The following is a 16,282-nucleotide window of genomic DNA, read 5'->3' on the forward strand; positions in this document are numbered from 1 at the left end:
CGGTTACCTCGCCCTCACACTGCCTCGATGGGCCCTTCAGCGGCCATGGCTCGCTTGGGCAGAGCACGGTGTCAACGACACCGTGGGTTCGGTCCCCTCAGGGGATTATTCACTTGAAGGGCTGGCATCGATGATCCTTGTGGGTCCCTTCCAACTCAGAATGTTGTGTGATTCTGTCTGTGAAGGTGCCAAGGGCCCGATGGGGATATAAACTCTGAGCCTTTGCCCAGGATATATCACCCTGCAAGGGTTTTTGGCTAATTCCCCTCCTGGCTGCAAAGCCTTGCCCGAAGTCACCAAAATTGGCTTGTTTCCCCCAGTGATGCCACTGGGGAGTGACATTCACAATCCCTGCCCGTGCCTGGAAATAAATTCCTAACCTGCTGCCTTTTAAAAATACATTAATTCATTCCAGCTGAGCTGTTTTCTGCACCCCCCCTCCCCCCCCAGGCCCTCCTGCTAAGGTGATCGGTTCTGGAGCAATGCAGCACGGGACCTAAGGGGTTAGCCCAGCTGATCCACGCTGACCCTGCAGACAGCAATTACAAAAGAAGGTGCCTTGTTTCAGCCCTAACAAAATGATCAACTGCATCACTGTGCTGCACAGGATAAATTAAGCAGGAATTCACCAGGGGATTTCTGAGCTCAGCCTCCTCTCTGCCAGCAAAGTCCCTAAGGGACTATGCAGTGCCGTTTTAGTCTGGCTGCTCCTGCTAAGCAAATCCTGCCTGCAAGCAGTGGGAACCGGGAATTAGAGCTCGCCCATTTAAGGGTGACTGTGACACACTGATGAGGTCAGCTCCCCAGGGATTCCACAGTGTGTTACATGCTTCAGGATGCAAAAAATGTGACAAAGCTCTGGGTCTGTTTCCACAATGATGTTGTCTATGACTTCCAGCTTGGTTGATTGCTTAGGTGTTACCTAAATACAGCTCCACTTCAAGTATGTGCAGCCTAAAAGCCGAGTCCATACTCAGACATTCTCTCACATAAATGATTCAATAATAGGACTGGCTGGAAAGTGCCCATTTAATAAATGATTTCAAGGTTTCATAATCTTGTTTAGTTCTGTCTCAGTGCAAAATTTGAACTTCTGAACATTTTTCTGAGCACAACATGCTCACTCACCCCATAACAGACTCTATTTTGGTCAGGTTATTTACCTGGGATGTGAAAACATAGAATGTGATCATCACACTGTTCTCTTATGTGGAGAACAGCTCTGGAAAGCCATCAGTTCCCTTTACATGAGCCAGTATAGCTTCATGGTTGGTCCAGTTTAACTACATCCATTCCTGACAAAAAACTTTGAGTCCAGCAAATCAGCTTTTCTTTGACCAAGTTGCATTTTACTGGAAAATTTCTGACTGACTTTGATCTGTCATTTTCTGACAAATTCATCTGAAGGACAAACTTTTATGCAGCTGGAGTTCATTCAATCTCTAACTAAACAACAATGCTAGAACAACTCAAACCACTAGTTTCTATTCCTATGGTTATCACTGGCACCCATTGCAGGGATTAGATTGATAGAGTGCCATTAATTGTGCTCGCTACACCAGCTGAGCACTCCTGCCAGGAGGGAATTTCATCTCCCAGCCTTCTGCCCTATTATCTGATGTGATACTAAACATGATGGGCCAGTCAAAGTTTTTATGATTCTCCCTTAGAGAAGCTCCTCTATAACATCTTATTCTTACTAATGTTTATAGCAAATCAGCTACACTATCTTTAGCTGGTCTGTAACTTGATATCATTTTACCATGTACAATGAGGAAGGCCCTAAAAGTTGTTATTACAGATGCATTCAAGACTCTTCTTACTATTAGTTATTATCATCCCCTCCCAGGACTACCAAAAACATGCTCTAAAAGTGCAGTTCACTTCCAGAAAGCCAGGCAAGGTACTCACTAGTTATCTGGAAATTATTCCCTCCTGATTTCCCCATTTGGAACCTGAGTGATAAGCAATTTTGCTAGGAGAAATCTGATTTTTTTAGGATGGTTAAACTTGTTGGATCTACATTTTGAACTACTGTTTGTAGGGAGCAATGACTTTCCTAAATTTAGAGAGAAAGCATACTAATGGAATTTCTCTGCGTGTACCTGGATACAGAACACTGATTAGATAATCATATTAGGTACATCACCTCTTTCATGTAGGACCTAGTGTTTCCAGACACAAAGGAAACATAAAACATGAGAAACAGTAAAAGAAATGGCCTGTGAAAAATCAACTCTGAGCAGAGTTCTCACACTTTATTCTGTAGTTTCATCTGCTTACTGTTACAATGTATGCCTTTGCTCTGGGATCTCTGGATCTGGACTGTGCTGCATCAAACATGCTATTAATTAGCAATGCTCACTGAAGGCTATTTTTGTTCTACACCACTCATATTTCGTTTTGGGTGTATTCCTACATTAGTGGCCTTGTAGAAAATTGATTTGTTACTCATGTATATAGCAAGCCAACAGAAACGTGATTTGAATACTGTGCCAGCTTGCCTCTCTTGAAAAGTTTTTCCAAAAGTCAGTGCATTGACCTGTCCTGCACGGGCTCTGGTCCACAGCATGCTGGTGAGGACAGCTATTATGGAGATAATTACTGATAATCATGAAAACTTCCTTTATTTATCCTGGCAAAGATTTATTTAATTAAAACAACAATCTCGTGAACCTTCTAGAAAGGTTGGAAAACTCTCTGCTTGGGAGGTTTTGGAACAGCTCTGTGGTCCCTGGATCACCCTGCCTGCCAATGCTTTGGCACTTTAGAGATGTCAGAGTGACCTAGAGGAGCAATCTTAAATCAGGGAAGCTGCTGGAGGTGTGGAAAGAGGGTGTGGTGCATGCCCGGCCTGTGGGGTAGAGCAATCTGTCACCTTGGTTTCAGGGGAGTCACCTGCCTGTTGACATGGGCACAGGAAGCACCAGGAGCACCTGAACCTTTCCTAAGCACTGCACCCAAAAGGGGACATTTTTCCCTTTGTGCTGTGGGAGCAGGGGACCTTTTGGAAGGGTGTGACTTGAGAGGAAAATTCTTCAGCATTTTCTGAAGTAGAGAAAAAGAGGATAAAAGGATTATTCCCCAGTGTGACATGGATGCCTTGTAAAGCCCTGCACTGTTTGTTGAGCAGAGGAGTCTCCACTGTTTCAGACTGAGATTCTCAAGTATTTGATTATGTTTTCTTCCCTTTGGTCTGGACTGTGTAGGAAGTGAGATTAGATGGTCAGCATTGTGCCTTCTGGCTTCAAAAGGTATGAATTCATGACTTACTCTGCAGGGTATTTCTCATTTGTGTTTGCTCTGTTTTGTATCTAAGACCTCAGTTTTGAACAGTCACAGTCATTACTGATCTTTGTAAATACAATGGCTCACATCCCTATAAAATATCAGAAACAAAATGTTTTAAATTTTGCTGTATAAAGTTCCACCACAGGATTTGCTTTTACTTTATTCAACATCAGAAGCTGTTTAACATCAGGGAAAGGGGAATAAATTGTACTCTAGAAAATTGTGCTGTACATCAGAAACGGAACCTAGAAAGAACAGAGGCCCCCTGGTGCAAGAAGCTCTTATTCTCACTTCAAAAAGGTGGCAGCAGTTTTCAGATCTTTTGCTTTACCACTAACACAGGGTCCTATTCTGCCTAATAAATACCTTTCATCCCTGAAGCCCGATGAAATGCTTCTTAATTTCAAGGCATGTATGACTTGCTCTGCAATAAGGGCAGTATTTTTTATCAGCAAGCCGACTGGACTCAGAACTGTTAATCTCCTTAGTATACAGAGTTCTTTGCTTTCACTCAGATAAATTGTATAAATATTTGTAAACACTACAATCTATTTCAGCTGTAGCAACAGAATGATCTGATAAACACAACGTGGTTCCCAGAGATCAATAGAAACCCATAAATATTACAAGCAAAGCAAACATACTCTATCACCAATGCCCCAACTTCACCCTGCCTGGGCTACAGCGAGGAGGAAAGCAGTGGGGACGGGCACACTCTGGAGGGTTGCCCTGGAGGGGTACCCCAGCAATGGTGCCAGGCAGGAGGCTGGGTGAGCACTTACCCATCTGCATGGTGCTGCGGGGCTGGCTGCCCGCTGGCTGGGCCGAGTAGCGCAGGCAGGTGCTGAGCTGCGGAGAGGCCGCCTGCAGCTGCCCGTGCGTCGGGGGAGCGGTGATGGGAACAACCGGCCTGACAGCCATGGTGGCATTGCTGTGACCAGCCACAATGGGGTGGATGGCTCCTGGGGCTACTTTTGTTGTTGGAGCTCCTACAGCTCCGCTGTTCCTGGGCTGCCCAGCTCCCACTGGCACCCTGCATGGAGACAGAGAAGTGCAGTGTAAGCATGCTGCAGAGACCCCAATACCCCACACAGTGCTGACAAGTACTTCCAGTTACTTAGGGGGTTTAATGTAATACCCTATCAGTTGTTAAAGTAAACTGAGGTATTGATATCTCGGGATCTTGTGGTGGGCGCCGTGACCCTGAGAAATGTTAAAAGTCTCTTTTCCCAGCCCGAACGCTTGAAGAATGAGTTGGAGCTCTTCATTTCTCGGTCTCAAGGGTGTTTATTGCATTTTATCTATAAAAAATTTTCTCCTGCCCTGCCAAGGTCTGTCCAGCAGGACAGTTCCAGGCACACTGCCTGCCCCCGGGGTGGTGTTATGTCTTTATACTAAAAACTATGTATACAATGTTTACAATAACTTTCCAATACCTATCACCTATGTCAGACAGTGAGCTTCTACTCTAGACCAATCTGTAAGCGCCAGCATCATAGCAGAAGATGGAGGCCAAGAAGAAGAAGGAGAAAGGCTGGACACACCCAGATCCCTCCATCTTGCCTCCTGAACCCCCATTCTAGAAACCCCAAAATCTACTTTTCCACTCTGTGATAACTTCACTATTATTCTACTTAAACTGTTGTGGCTTGCTGGTCTTCATATAAGGTTGGTAATTTGCTCCACAGGTCATAATCAAAACCACAGGTGTTTTGGGCTCCGTGCCAGGGCTTCTGAGCCCCCTGGCAGGGGTCTTGGCTGTCCTGGACAGCCAGAGGGATGTCCTGGGTTCCCACATTGATATATACTTATCTTTATAGGACCCATTTATAAGCAAGCTGGGGGACATTTTCACCCCTTTATTCTACAGGAAGAAGTGCAGGCTAAAAATAGAAAAGATAATTTTTCTCATAATGTCTTTTATTACCCTATATTTCTGTCTGAATAGTTTCTAGTAAAACCACAAATCTTAATTCAGAGGAAATGGGTATCTCCCAGATGTCATTTTGTGTGCCAGAGGCTATTTCACATGGAGTGATAATTAAAACAGACTCAGAGATCTTTTCTTTGGACCAAACCTGCATACAGCCCTACAGGGAGAAACAAAGATGGATAACACAATCTGTGTGTGGCTGCGTGAGAAGCTGCAGACTTGACTGGGCTTGGCTTGGCTGAACACTCACCTTATTGATGTAACCAGCCCTAGCTTAGACTTGCTAAGAGGATGCAACAGGGACAGGAATGCAGCTGACCTGAATGAAAAAGAAGTCCAAAGAGTTGTTGACACCTCTCTCACTCCTCACTTTAAACTGCATGCCTAATTTCACCTGAGTAGCCAAGTCCGTTCAGAGGGGAGGGACAAGGCTTTTTTTCTTATGAATTGAGTTCAGACTACAGCATGTTTTGATCCTGTTACCACTGAGATAAAAACTCTGACTAGGACAGAAGGACACTCAGGAAGACAGAAAGACATCAGTGGACAAACTCAGCTGCTGCTGAGCAGCTCTTTCTCTGTGTTTCTTACTCAAGTTCCTGAATAATTTCCTTCCTCAGCTGTAGATGCCATGAAACAGATGGATCATTTTGTGCTGTTTTCTTCTCCTGGGCTACTTCTTGAGCCAAGGTCCTCTTCCAGGAAAGGACAGCACAGGGGATATGAGGCACAACAAAGTAAAATGGAGGAAATGGAAATGAGGTAGTGCAAGGGTTTAGCAAGAGAGGAGAGAATAACAGAAAAAGTGTTAAGAGTCATCTATGGAGTATAGAACTGGGAGAAACTCTGGGTCCCCAAGACTGCATGGGAAGACAGAGAGAAGAGCAGAAAGGAGTATGTTGAACAGTCTGGTCTGGTTCAGAGGACATGGGTGACAGAAGAAATAACCCTAGGAAAAGAGTGGAAAACCAAAAGAGTGGAATTCTGATGGAAAAAGACCAAATCACAGGCTGGAGGGTATGGTCCAAAAGGGCAAAAATAGCTATGCCTTCTGCCCAAACCTTCCTCCTCCTAAAGTCGCAAGAGGAAAGACATCACTGTTGTGTCATTGACTTGACTCATCTCATGGTGCAAGGTTTGCCTGGATTACATTTTACTAAATAAATCTGATTTTTTTATTTTCTTCAATTTTTTTTATAAGTCTCCAGGTTGGGATAAGCTGGGAATCCCACCAGATGGAAATCTTGACTGTCTGTCATCTGCTGTGAAGAGCTGGCAGGGTGGCAGGAAGGTTCAGCTGGAGCTGGCTTGGCCATCTGCACTAGATTCAGTTTGCCAGAAAAGCACATCTAACAGTCCACTGAGAGCTGTGTTCAGGCAACATGCACACCAACAAGTACAGAAACTATCTGTGACTCCAACAGAGATGGGTAGATGTTGGATGTGGCAAATATTCTCTGCTGCCCCATGCCTGTGTGCCCATCTAAAGAGTTTTGTTCTTTTTCTGTAATGCTCCACTCACACACATGTTTTGGCAGCAAATAAATCTAGTTCAGTGTTATTAAATTCACAACTTCTTTTCCTTGGGTTTTGTAGGGTGTGGCAGAAAAACATGTATGAATCTAATCCTCTGCTTTTCTGTCAAAGGGGAACAATGCATGTTGAATGTAGTGGAAATAGGAGATTTTGTTGATATCAGATTTTTATTGCTGTTCTCACTGAGGGTGATTTATACAGGAATTTAATTAGCCCACAGGATCATAAATATAATCATAATGCTGCTTTCAGGTTTTGTGGAAAACACTTTTGCCCTTTAGCACTTCTCTGTCTTGTTCTAGCTGTGACATGCTGCATTCAATAAAGTCTTGCTGATTCAGATAACCGACCCTTCAGCACAAACCTCCTCACTAATTAAGAGCTGAAGAGGCAAGGAGCAAAGCCAGCCAAGGGACCCTATAAAATAAGGTAAATACCTTTAGGTTGATGAGCAGTGAAGAACCAGTGAATTAATACTTGGGGTTTCCTTACTGAAATGCAATATTAGGACTTTCATCAGGCTTAGTTATTGCCTTCTGATCTGTTAACTTTTGGTGTTACTCAGAACACATGCAGCAGACTTGACGTAAACTTTAGATGCAACAAAGCTGGATCAATTTTTCAAGATCAACCATGTCTGAGTTGTGAGGTGCCCTTTTCTGGAGAGGAGTCAGAGATGGTGGAGACAGTGTGCATGTGGGAGGAGAGACTGAGAGCACATGAGAAGGAATGACTTTAGTTTGCAAATCCACAGTTGCTCTAAAGGAGATACAGGCATACATATGCCAGCAAGGAACATGTAGGGCAAACAGTCTGGGACACAGAGATGGACTTTCTTCTCAGCTTCTCAGCTTTGACTTGGTATTGTCCAATACTGAATTCTGACAAATGGCATTCCTCCCTCAAAAATGCCTTTTTTCCTTTTCTCATCTGCTGCAGCTGAGGGAGGGGTAGGTAAAATCAGACAATTTACTTAACTCTCCTACCACTTTAGAATTTTAACTGTTCAAACATTAGACCAGATCCAAACTATCCCAGATCTCTGCTTTAAGAAGAACAAAATTGACATGATGAGCTACTGAAAAGCAAGACACAAGCATTTTTATTTTGTTACGTGTCCAGTAGTTTTATAACAATAAAATCATTAGCCAACAGATTCTTTACAATAGTAAAACCTGGGCCTATCAGAGGTTATAAATGCCATCATCTAATACAACTAGTGTAATCTCCTGAGGACATGGATGACTCAAATGCTACAACCAGCAAGTCTCATTACTGAAGTCCACAGTGCAGAGAATTTCTGGAAGGGGAATGTGATTTAAAAGCAGAGCTACATTGTTTTCAGTGCCACCCAGAATGCCCCAGTAGAGCCCGGTGGTCCTCACCTTGAAACGGGTGTCACGTAGTTGCCTGGGAAGACCCCGGACATGCCACTCCTCAGAGATGTGCCCTTGAACCAGCCGTCCTGGCACTTCTCAATGACCCGGTACATCTCCCCTTTGCGCAGCTCCAGCTCGTCGTTCTTCTGAGGCTTGTAGGCATACAGGGCTAGGTAGCTGTGGGGAGAGGTCACACAGGGAGAGAGCACACAGATGACATCAACCACCACCTGTCCTGCTCCAACTCCAGCCCCACAGAGCAGAAAGCACTGTTCAGAAGTTGTAGTTAAAAAGGGACATCACTACAGGCTGCTTCACAAACAAGGAAGGGCAGAGACTGGATTCTAAGACAATAAGGGAATAACTAATCAGAGTAAAAGGTAATTTGGAAGTTGATGAGACTTGCTTCTCACTCAGAGCATAACCAAAGCGAAACAGTGCCACAAAGCAGCACCGAAGTTAAGGATGTAGCAACAGTTTCAGAAAAACATGACAATTACAGTGACAGCCAGAGTAACAAGGGCTCGAGTAAGAGGGCTTTGCAAATCCTGACATCTGGAAGAAATATACATTCATACGCTTCAGGGTGGGATCCACTTCTGTTTTGGAGTTTAAGAAGAAAATAAATAGGTAGGCTATTTCAAAATAGGTAGGCTATTTCAAAAGCTTTTCTTGCAGCTTTCTCAATGCTATTTATGCTGGCCAAGTTTAGAAACAATGCACCAAACTGTTCTGATCTGGTATGGTAATTCTTGTACTATGCTGATAAAACAAAAAGTGAGAAAGGGTCACATTCTGCAGGGGTATTTTTATTTAAGTAAGTGAAGTGGTAGAATTTGGTTTTGGATGTTTTGCAAGTATACTAATAAATCTTTAATACAGGATCCAATATGTAGAACTTTAATTTATTTAATTACAGCTTTTATTTATTCCCTTTGTTTAGAGTCTTCCTATTTATCTCTCTTTTGTTCTTCTGTTACTACTTCAGGGATATGTCTAGTGTTGTGAAATGACTACAGCTTAAAATCCCTACAGAGACTCTCTCTGTTTAGAGAGATTCTTGTTGAAAATTAAGAATGATTGCTCGCACTTTGGGAAATAATGGAAAGTCAGGATAGAATAGCAAGAGTGCACACACAGAACAACACTTTCTTTGTAAATACCAGATTTTTTTTGTATTACTGCTTTTCTCCAGATACAAAAAGGGATTTCTGGTAATTCTTGATCAAGGTTGTGCCTTCCTGAGTTTTTTTTATTTATTTGTGATTTACAGGCAGTGAACATAGACTAAGAGAAATGGAAAAACAGAGAAAGTGCATTTACACTACAAAGTGCAGCAGAATGCTCTTAGACTCAGGGGTGGGTGAGAAGAGGCTTGCTGCCCACCTTATAGCAGTGAACCAGAGAAAAAAACCAAACTATAGCAGTTGTAATTGTACATTTTCAGCCAATAAAAATGATACATGACTTTTTACTTCTGCTCTCCAGGAAATATAATTGAGGAATAAATCCTGTTATTTTTCTTGATTCTACTTCTTTATTGTACCATATATTTCCTTTTTTTTTTCTGAAGGTAGTAAATAAACAGCAGTAATGAGCAGAATATGAACTATTTGGTAACAGCTCCTTGGGGAATCTTAGGCTGATGTGCCTGTCTCTGTTTACCACATGGATCATGTACAAAGACCTAATCAGAAACTATATTTCATTAGTCAACAGATGGGAGAAACCACCCTGCACATCCTTTTTTTAGCCTATATAATCGGGTGGTCTTGAGCAGGTCTGTAGCTGTTCATCTGACAGAAAACATGCGGCTGCATATGATCAGAAGGACATAAAAATGCGTCACCCTGACAAGAAATAAGGTTGCATGCTTCAGTGCTAATCCTTCAGCACTGTGCTCTGCAAGGACATAACAGAAAGTGCCAGACTGCACTCACTCGAGGGAGCAGAAAGTGTGGCTTTGACTGTCCCTCTTGAAATTGCTGCTTACACAGGGTTCAGATTCAGAAGCTATGGGTAAAGCAGGGGGTCAGGGATAGAGCATTTTAGATAGACTCACTTAGCCTTTTCCCTCCAGGGGCTACATGTAATAATGTAACTTACAGGTGGAGATTCTAGAAGCAGGTGCAAGGAAAATTACCCTAAGTGGATCATAGGCTGTTGTGCCTTGCAGCTATCTCCAGATCTCCTATTAGTTTCTTTTTGCTCTCTCCTACTAGCTTCACCCAGCAAATTCCCCCAAGTCAGCTACCAGTAAGTCTGAATATCCAATATCACAATGAGCCTAAACATCCTCTGGATAGAGTATTGAAATCCTTGCAGAGACTAAAAGAAGGTGTACAACAGCCCAGCACAGATGCCACACCAGAAAGACCAATCTCTGTATAGCTAAAGTGATGAAAGCTTGTGTGTGACGACCATATAGGGTGACCCTGGCACAACACAAGTGATGAGCACTTTCTTTGTGGACCAACAATCCCACCTCCTGTGCAGGGGGGTAGTGAGGATGCCCATCCCTGGGGGTCTCCTCTTTAGCTGCAGAGGCACGGGGTTCTCCAAACCCAGCGGCAGGCCCAGCCTGGGTCTGCAGCCCACCCTGTGGGCAGGCATAAACTCCACTCCTGGCAGGGAGGCAGTTGTGGGAGAGCTGGGGGGGATGCCTGCTCTCATCCATGGCTGAAAACAATCGGATTGCCAGCAGATTCCCTCCCCAGAATTTGTTTCTGGGTTTTTCCTCTGGCAGGAAATTGGGTCTAGTGGTCCCATTTGCTGAGGATGATTTTGCCTTAAGGCAAAGTCTTTGGATTTGGACACATTTCACTGTTCTCTAGATTTTAGGTGTGAAACTTCACCAGCTAACTCTGTACAGCCTTGAAGAAAGTGTTAAAACAACAATCTGAAATCTTGCAAAATGTAGTATCAGATTATTCCGGGGTATGTGAAACAGTGAGGCTAAGGCTTCGAAGTGGGACCTAGAAGAACCCAAAATGTTTATTAGAAATTCCCTGAAAAAAGGTTGAAGTGTGAAGTGTTCTTGGCCCTGGGTAGCTGCCTGTGACTCTGCTTACAATGCAGAAGCCCCAGGGCTTTGTCTAGAGTTGCACCTCCCCACTACTGCTACAGCTTTCAAATAATGCATCTTCTTTGACTGGAACTTGGCTCGCAAATGCAGAATGACAGACCGGATTACAAGGCTGCTTCACAAGGGAGATGACAGGAGAAGCATGGGAGGGAGCAGGGGAGGCTTGCTGAGGCATGGAGTCAGGGGCATTGCCAGAGAGCTGGAAAATGTCCTGATTCAGCAACCAGGTACTTCAAATGTTGCCAGTTATCGCTTTCTTGTCAGGGCAAATCTTGAAATAAACACATGCCCCACTATGTGCCACACAGGCTGTGCAGGGTGACCACAGGGCAATGATGAGACCTCTCTATGGGGCATTCAGTGATGTGTGGCATCTCTCAGGTATAAAGATCGCAAGTAGCTAAGAAGAAATATTTTTGGTTCTGATCAAACATCCCTATTATTCTTAAAGAAGATCTATTATTTTCAGGATTTTGTGAATTCAGACCTTGTTTTAGCCATATCATAAAACCCAAAAATATGGATATGCATATGTGTTTGTGTGTGTATAGTTGTCCTGCTTTTATGAGGTATATGTGTTGAGAGGAGAGGATTCAGTAGTTAATTAGACAAGTACCAGATAAACCAGGCTAGACGAGACTTGCTATAATGAAGTCTACTCTTTTTTTTTTCTGTGAACCTTCTGTTATTCTATGCACTATTCAACAAGACTATATGCCAATTCTGTGAATTTCATTCATTGCCTTGTTCATTCATTGTTGATGGCACCAAAAAAGTGCAACTGGGCCATTTTTTTCTGGCTAATCGTGAATAAATCAGCTGTTTGATTGCATGGGACTACACCTTTTTAAGAGCTTTAAATGAAAGAGGATTTTCTCTAGCTCAGAAGTACTCAGTTTGTTTCACAGTGATCCATACAGTTACAATAAATAAAGTCTAAAAGGGCTCACACAGAAAGGGGGAAATCTTGCCCTGCCCTTCTCTTTTAATTTCAGCAGAGGCTGCCTCACGTTTGAAATTGCAATCTCTCTCTTCTCAGAATGCGCCTGAGCTGAGATTTGGGCATTCAGGTTTCAGCACACACACGCACACACACAATTGGAAACAAAGAGTACACAGTGACTGAGATGAGCTGCTTACATATTGAGGGGGAGCTGGACCTTCGGTGGTGTTCCCTGATCTCCAATTATTGCACTTGTCCTGGGACCAGCCACTGTGGCTGTTCCAATCAAAGAGGAATCCTGAAAATACACAAAGAAGAACACAAAAGGATTTAAGATGAAGCCCATCATTTCCTAAATTGCTATGGGGTGTATGCATAGAAGAATAAACCACATATTTTATAAATTCCTGGATTTTCTAACTTCATTATATTGCCTTAAAAAAGGCTTATTCTAGCCTTACACATTCCAAAAATACATTTCTGACACAAAGGATTAACAGAATTTCCATGTACCTGTCAGAGAAATTTTATTTGTATGCACATCTTAAAAGTTTTACAATGTAAAACTACTTAACTGCTTTGTAAAGTCAGCTCAGCATGTGCATGTGCAATAGTATCTTCTCTGATAAAAGTAACCTTTTCCCCTCAAAAACTTGTTTTTAAATTGGTACCCTTTTGGTAGTGGTTGTGGATCTCTGGAGAAGAAGATACTATTCAATTTCCAAAATGCACTCTTATTTCTATGTACTCTTTTTATCATCAGGAATATTCTTCTCCTTCAAAAGAAGGTGACTACTCAACCCAAAACTTTCTCTGAATGGAGAAAGTATTCACTCCACTTTTACCCCAGAAAATAAATCTCTCATATAGACAGCTGGACAGATCTTCTCCAGCTATTCATGTGAAAGGCAATTCTAAATGCAATCATTCATTTCTCAAAGCCTAATGCTCAGCCAAATTATGTAGGGCAATCTCTTTTTGAGTTGTCTCACCAAAGTCCTCATTCATCTATGTCAAAAATGAATCCTAACTGGAAACGTCTCCTGAACTAATGCCAAGGCCTGTAGCAACAGATCTTTACTGCAGACAGGGCAGAGCTGGGCTGATGGGACTTGTAGTGGTTTGCTTGAACAAAAAGTTTTCTAAGTCTCACCATATGCTGTATGCATGTTCATATGCAGAATAGCTCTACAAAGTAGGAACCAATACCCACAAATTGCAGGTTCGGGCAGGGTGTGTTATACTCAGCAAAGATTCTGAGCAGTTCGCAGGCCTCCACTACAGCTTTTCTGTTTCAAAATTCTATCTAACAAACAGTAAATATTGATTTTTGGAACACAAACATGGGGACAATTTTTGCACTTAAAAATGACACTGAATTAAACCAAGACACAGAGTTAAACCAAGACACACATTGTTACTTAATTACTGGATTTCAAGGTTATCTCATTCCAAAGAAGCCACATAATTATTAGTGTTCTGTCTTGACAGTGCATTGCTGAGCTATATAGCTTTGCTGTTTATGAACACATTATCATTAGGAAATCGTGCAGCAAAACATGGAAACACTGCACTGTGATTCTAAAGCTTTTGGCAAAAAGCAGCAAGATGTCTCATCTCTCACCAACATCTACACTCAATCATCAAATTGTATTGACAAGTACATCTCCTTTTTCTCATTATTTCCTCAAACTTTCTGGCTGCTTGCTCAAACAAAGAAGGATCCAGGCAGCTCTTGGTCCTATGTGTAAAAAGCATTCTTTCCAGCTCTGTGACTAAGGCTTTATTAATACTGCCTGTCACGTCAGTGAGCTAGTATCAACTTACAGAAAAAACACACCAGCCCACTAAAAAATTTAGGGATAGCTGGAGAATGATCCTCATTTGTTACGTTGAGCTGGTTAATGGGGTTAGGGATTGCAGAAGATGTTGGGCTGAGACACCTGGCAGCTGTCTCATCCAAGAGGTAAATGAGAAATGAACTAGTTCAAACTTCTTCATGTTGTGCTACCACTGTATGAATGCTCTGGACTAGAGAAACAGTCTCTAAGAAAACAGAAAATGCATCAGTCCCCACCCTTCCTTGCTAGGAAAAAAATTAGATTTTATGTCATGAAAAGACAGATCTGAATGAACAGCCCCAGGGTGCAACTGTAAAGGCAGAGAAGATCACAGCAGGAAAGAATAGAATAGGACAAAATGGAATAGAGTAGAATAGAATATTTATATTGAAAGTGACCTGCAACAAGTATCTAATCCAACTGCCTGACCACTTCAAGGTTGACCAATTAAGGCCATTGTCCAAATGCCTCTTAAACACTGACAGGTTTGGGGCATCAACCACTTTTCTAGGAAGCCTGTTCCAGAGTTTGACCACCCTCTCTGTAAAGAAATGCTTCCTAATGTCCAGCGGGACATTCCCACAGGACCACTCCCTTGCATCGTGTCAGTGGACACCGGGGAGAAGAGCTCAGTGCTTCCCTCTCTGTTTCCCCTCCTCAGGAAGCTGTAGAGATCAATGAGGTCACCCCTCAGCCTCCTTCTCTCCAAACTAGAAAAGCACAGTGTCCTCAGCTGCTCCTCTTAGGACATTCCTTGCAGTCCTTTCACAAGATGTGTTGTACTCCTCTGGATGTGTTCAAGGACTTTCACATCCTCCTTCCATGGTGGCACCCAGAACTGCACAGAGTGCTCCAGGTGAGGCCACACCAACACTGAATACAGCAGGATAATTTTGAGTGACTGGTGATGGTCTGTTTGATGCACCCCAGGATGGGGTTTGCCCTCTGGTGTCTCACACTGAACCTGCTGTCCACCAGCACCCCCAGATCCCTCTCTGCAGGGCTGCTCTTCAGCCACTCCTCTCCTCATCCATACTTGTGCCTGGCATTACCCCATCCCAGGGGGATCAGAATCCAGCATTTTGAATTGTTACATTTCCTCCTGCTAATCATTGGCCAATGCTCCAGTGTATCTACATCCCTCTGCCAGGCATCTTGTACCCCCTCAAGAGAGTGAAAAGCACCTCCCACTTTGGCATGATCAGCAAACTTGCCAGCTGTGCATTCAACTCCTGCATCCTGATCATTGATATATATGCATATATATATATATACTCACACACACACACATATATATATATGACAAAACTGGCCCTAAAACTGGGCCCCAAAGAACATCACTGGTAACCTGTCAACAGCCAGCTGTAGTCCCATTCACTGGAATCCTTGGAGATCTGGCCTTTGGCCAGTTCTTCACCCAGTGCATCACAAGTGCACTCATTCCATGGCTAAGCAACTTATCCAGAAAGATGCTGAGGTACAGTATCAGAAGCCTACTAAAATCCTGAAAAAACTGTATCCACTGCTTTCTCTTCATCCACTATGCAGGTGACCTTATTATAGAAGGATATCAAATCAGTTTAATGGGACTTCCCTTTTATGAACCCATATTGACTGTTCCTTATGACTGTATCATTCTTTAAATGCCTTTCAGTAGCACCCAGTATAATAATCTCAATAATTTTTCCAGCAACTGAGGCTAAATTAACAGGTCTGTAATTCCCTGGGTCTTTCCTCATACCTTTTTTTGTAGACTAGAATAATATTGTCAAGCTTCAAATAATCAGGACCTCCCTAGACCTGCAAGATCTTTGACAGATTATTGAGAGGGGTCCTGCCATAACATTCACTGGCTCCTTCAGAACACTTGGATGAATCCACGAGGCCCCATGGACTTGTGTGAACATTCAGCTGATACAGCTGGTCCCTTACAATTTCAGTGTCCACAAATAGAAAGTCACTGTTCTCACATTTATGGTCCTCCAACTCAGAGGACTGGGAAGCTGTAGGTCTGCTAAAGAATAAGACAAAAAGTGCATAGAATGCATCTGCTTTTTCTTCATTCCTGTTAGTCAGATTGACCAAGTACTATCAAGCATTCACCACCTCCACCAAGTATCAGCCCAATATTTTCTTTAGACCGCATCTGAAAAAAGAGCCCTTTTTGTTATTTGAAACAACGCTGGCCAGTTTCAACTCTAATTGAGCTTTGGACTTTCATGTCTTCTCACTGTGTAAATGAACCCCAGCTCTGTACTTAGGTTCCTGAGAAGC

At 42.9% G+C, this 16,282-nt stretch overlaps 1 protein-coding gene across 1 annotated transcript in view; it reads right to left on the reverse strand.

Moving 5' to 3' along the window:
* Nucleotides 1-16,282, reverse strand: part of SH3RF3 (SH3 domain containing ring finger 3) — a 93,387-nt gene that overhangs the window by 35,586 nt on the left and 41,519 nt on the right. The window contains exons 5-8 of the mRNA XM_031056143.1: nt 12,365-12,465; nt 8,146-8,316; nt 3,944-4,324; nt 2,987-3,004 (exon numbers count right to left, since the gene is read on the reverse strand). Of these exons, the coding sequence (XP_030912003.1) occupies nt 2,987-3,004; nt 3,944-4,324; nt 8,146-8,316; nt 12,365-12,465 (671 nt within the window). The remainder of the gene's footprint in view (nt 1-2,986; nt 3,005-3,943; nt 4,325-8,145; nt 8,317-12,364; nt 12,466-16,282) is intronic.

This window comes from Geospiza fortis, unplaced genomic scaffold, assembly GCF_000277835.1.
Source record: "Geospiza fortis unplaced genomic scaffold, GeoFor_1.0 scaffold192, whole genome shotgun sequence".
In the NCBI taxonomy this organism is placed as follows: domain Eukaryota; kingdom Metazoa; phylum Chordata; class Aves; order Passeriformes; family Thraupidae; genus Geospiza; species Geospiza fortis.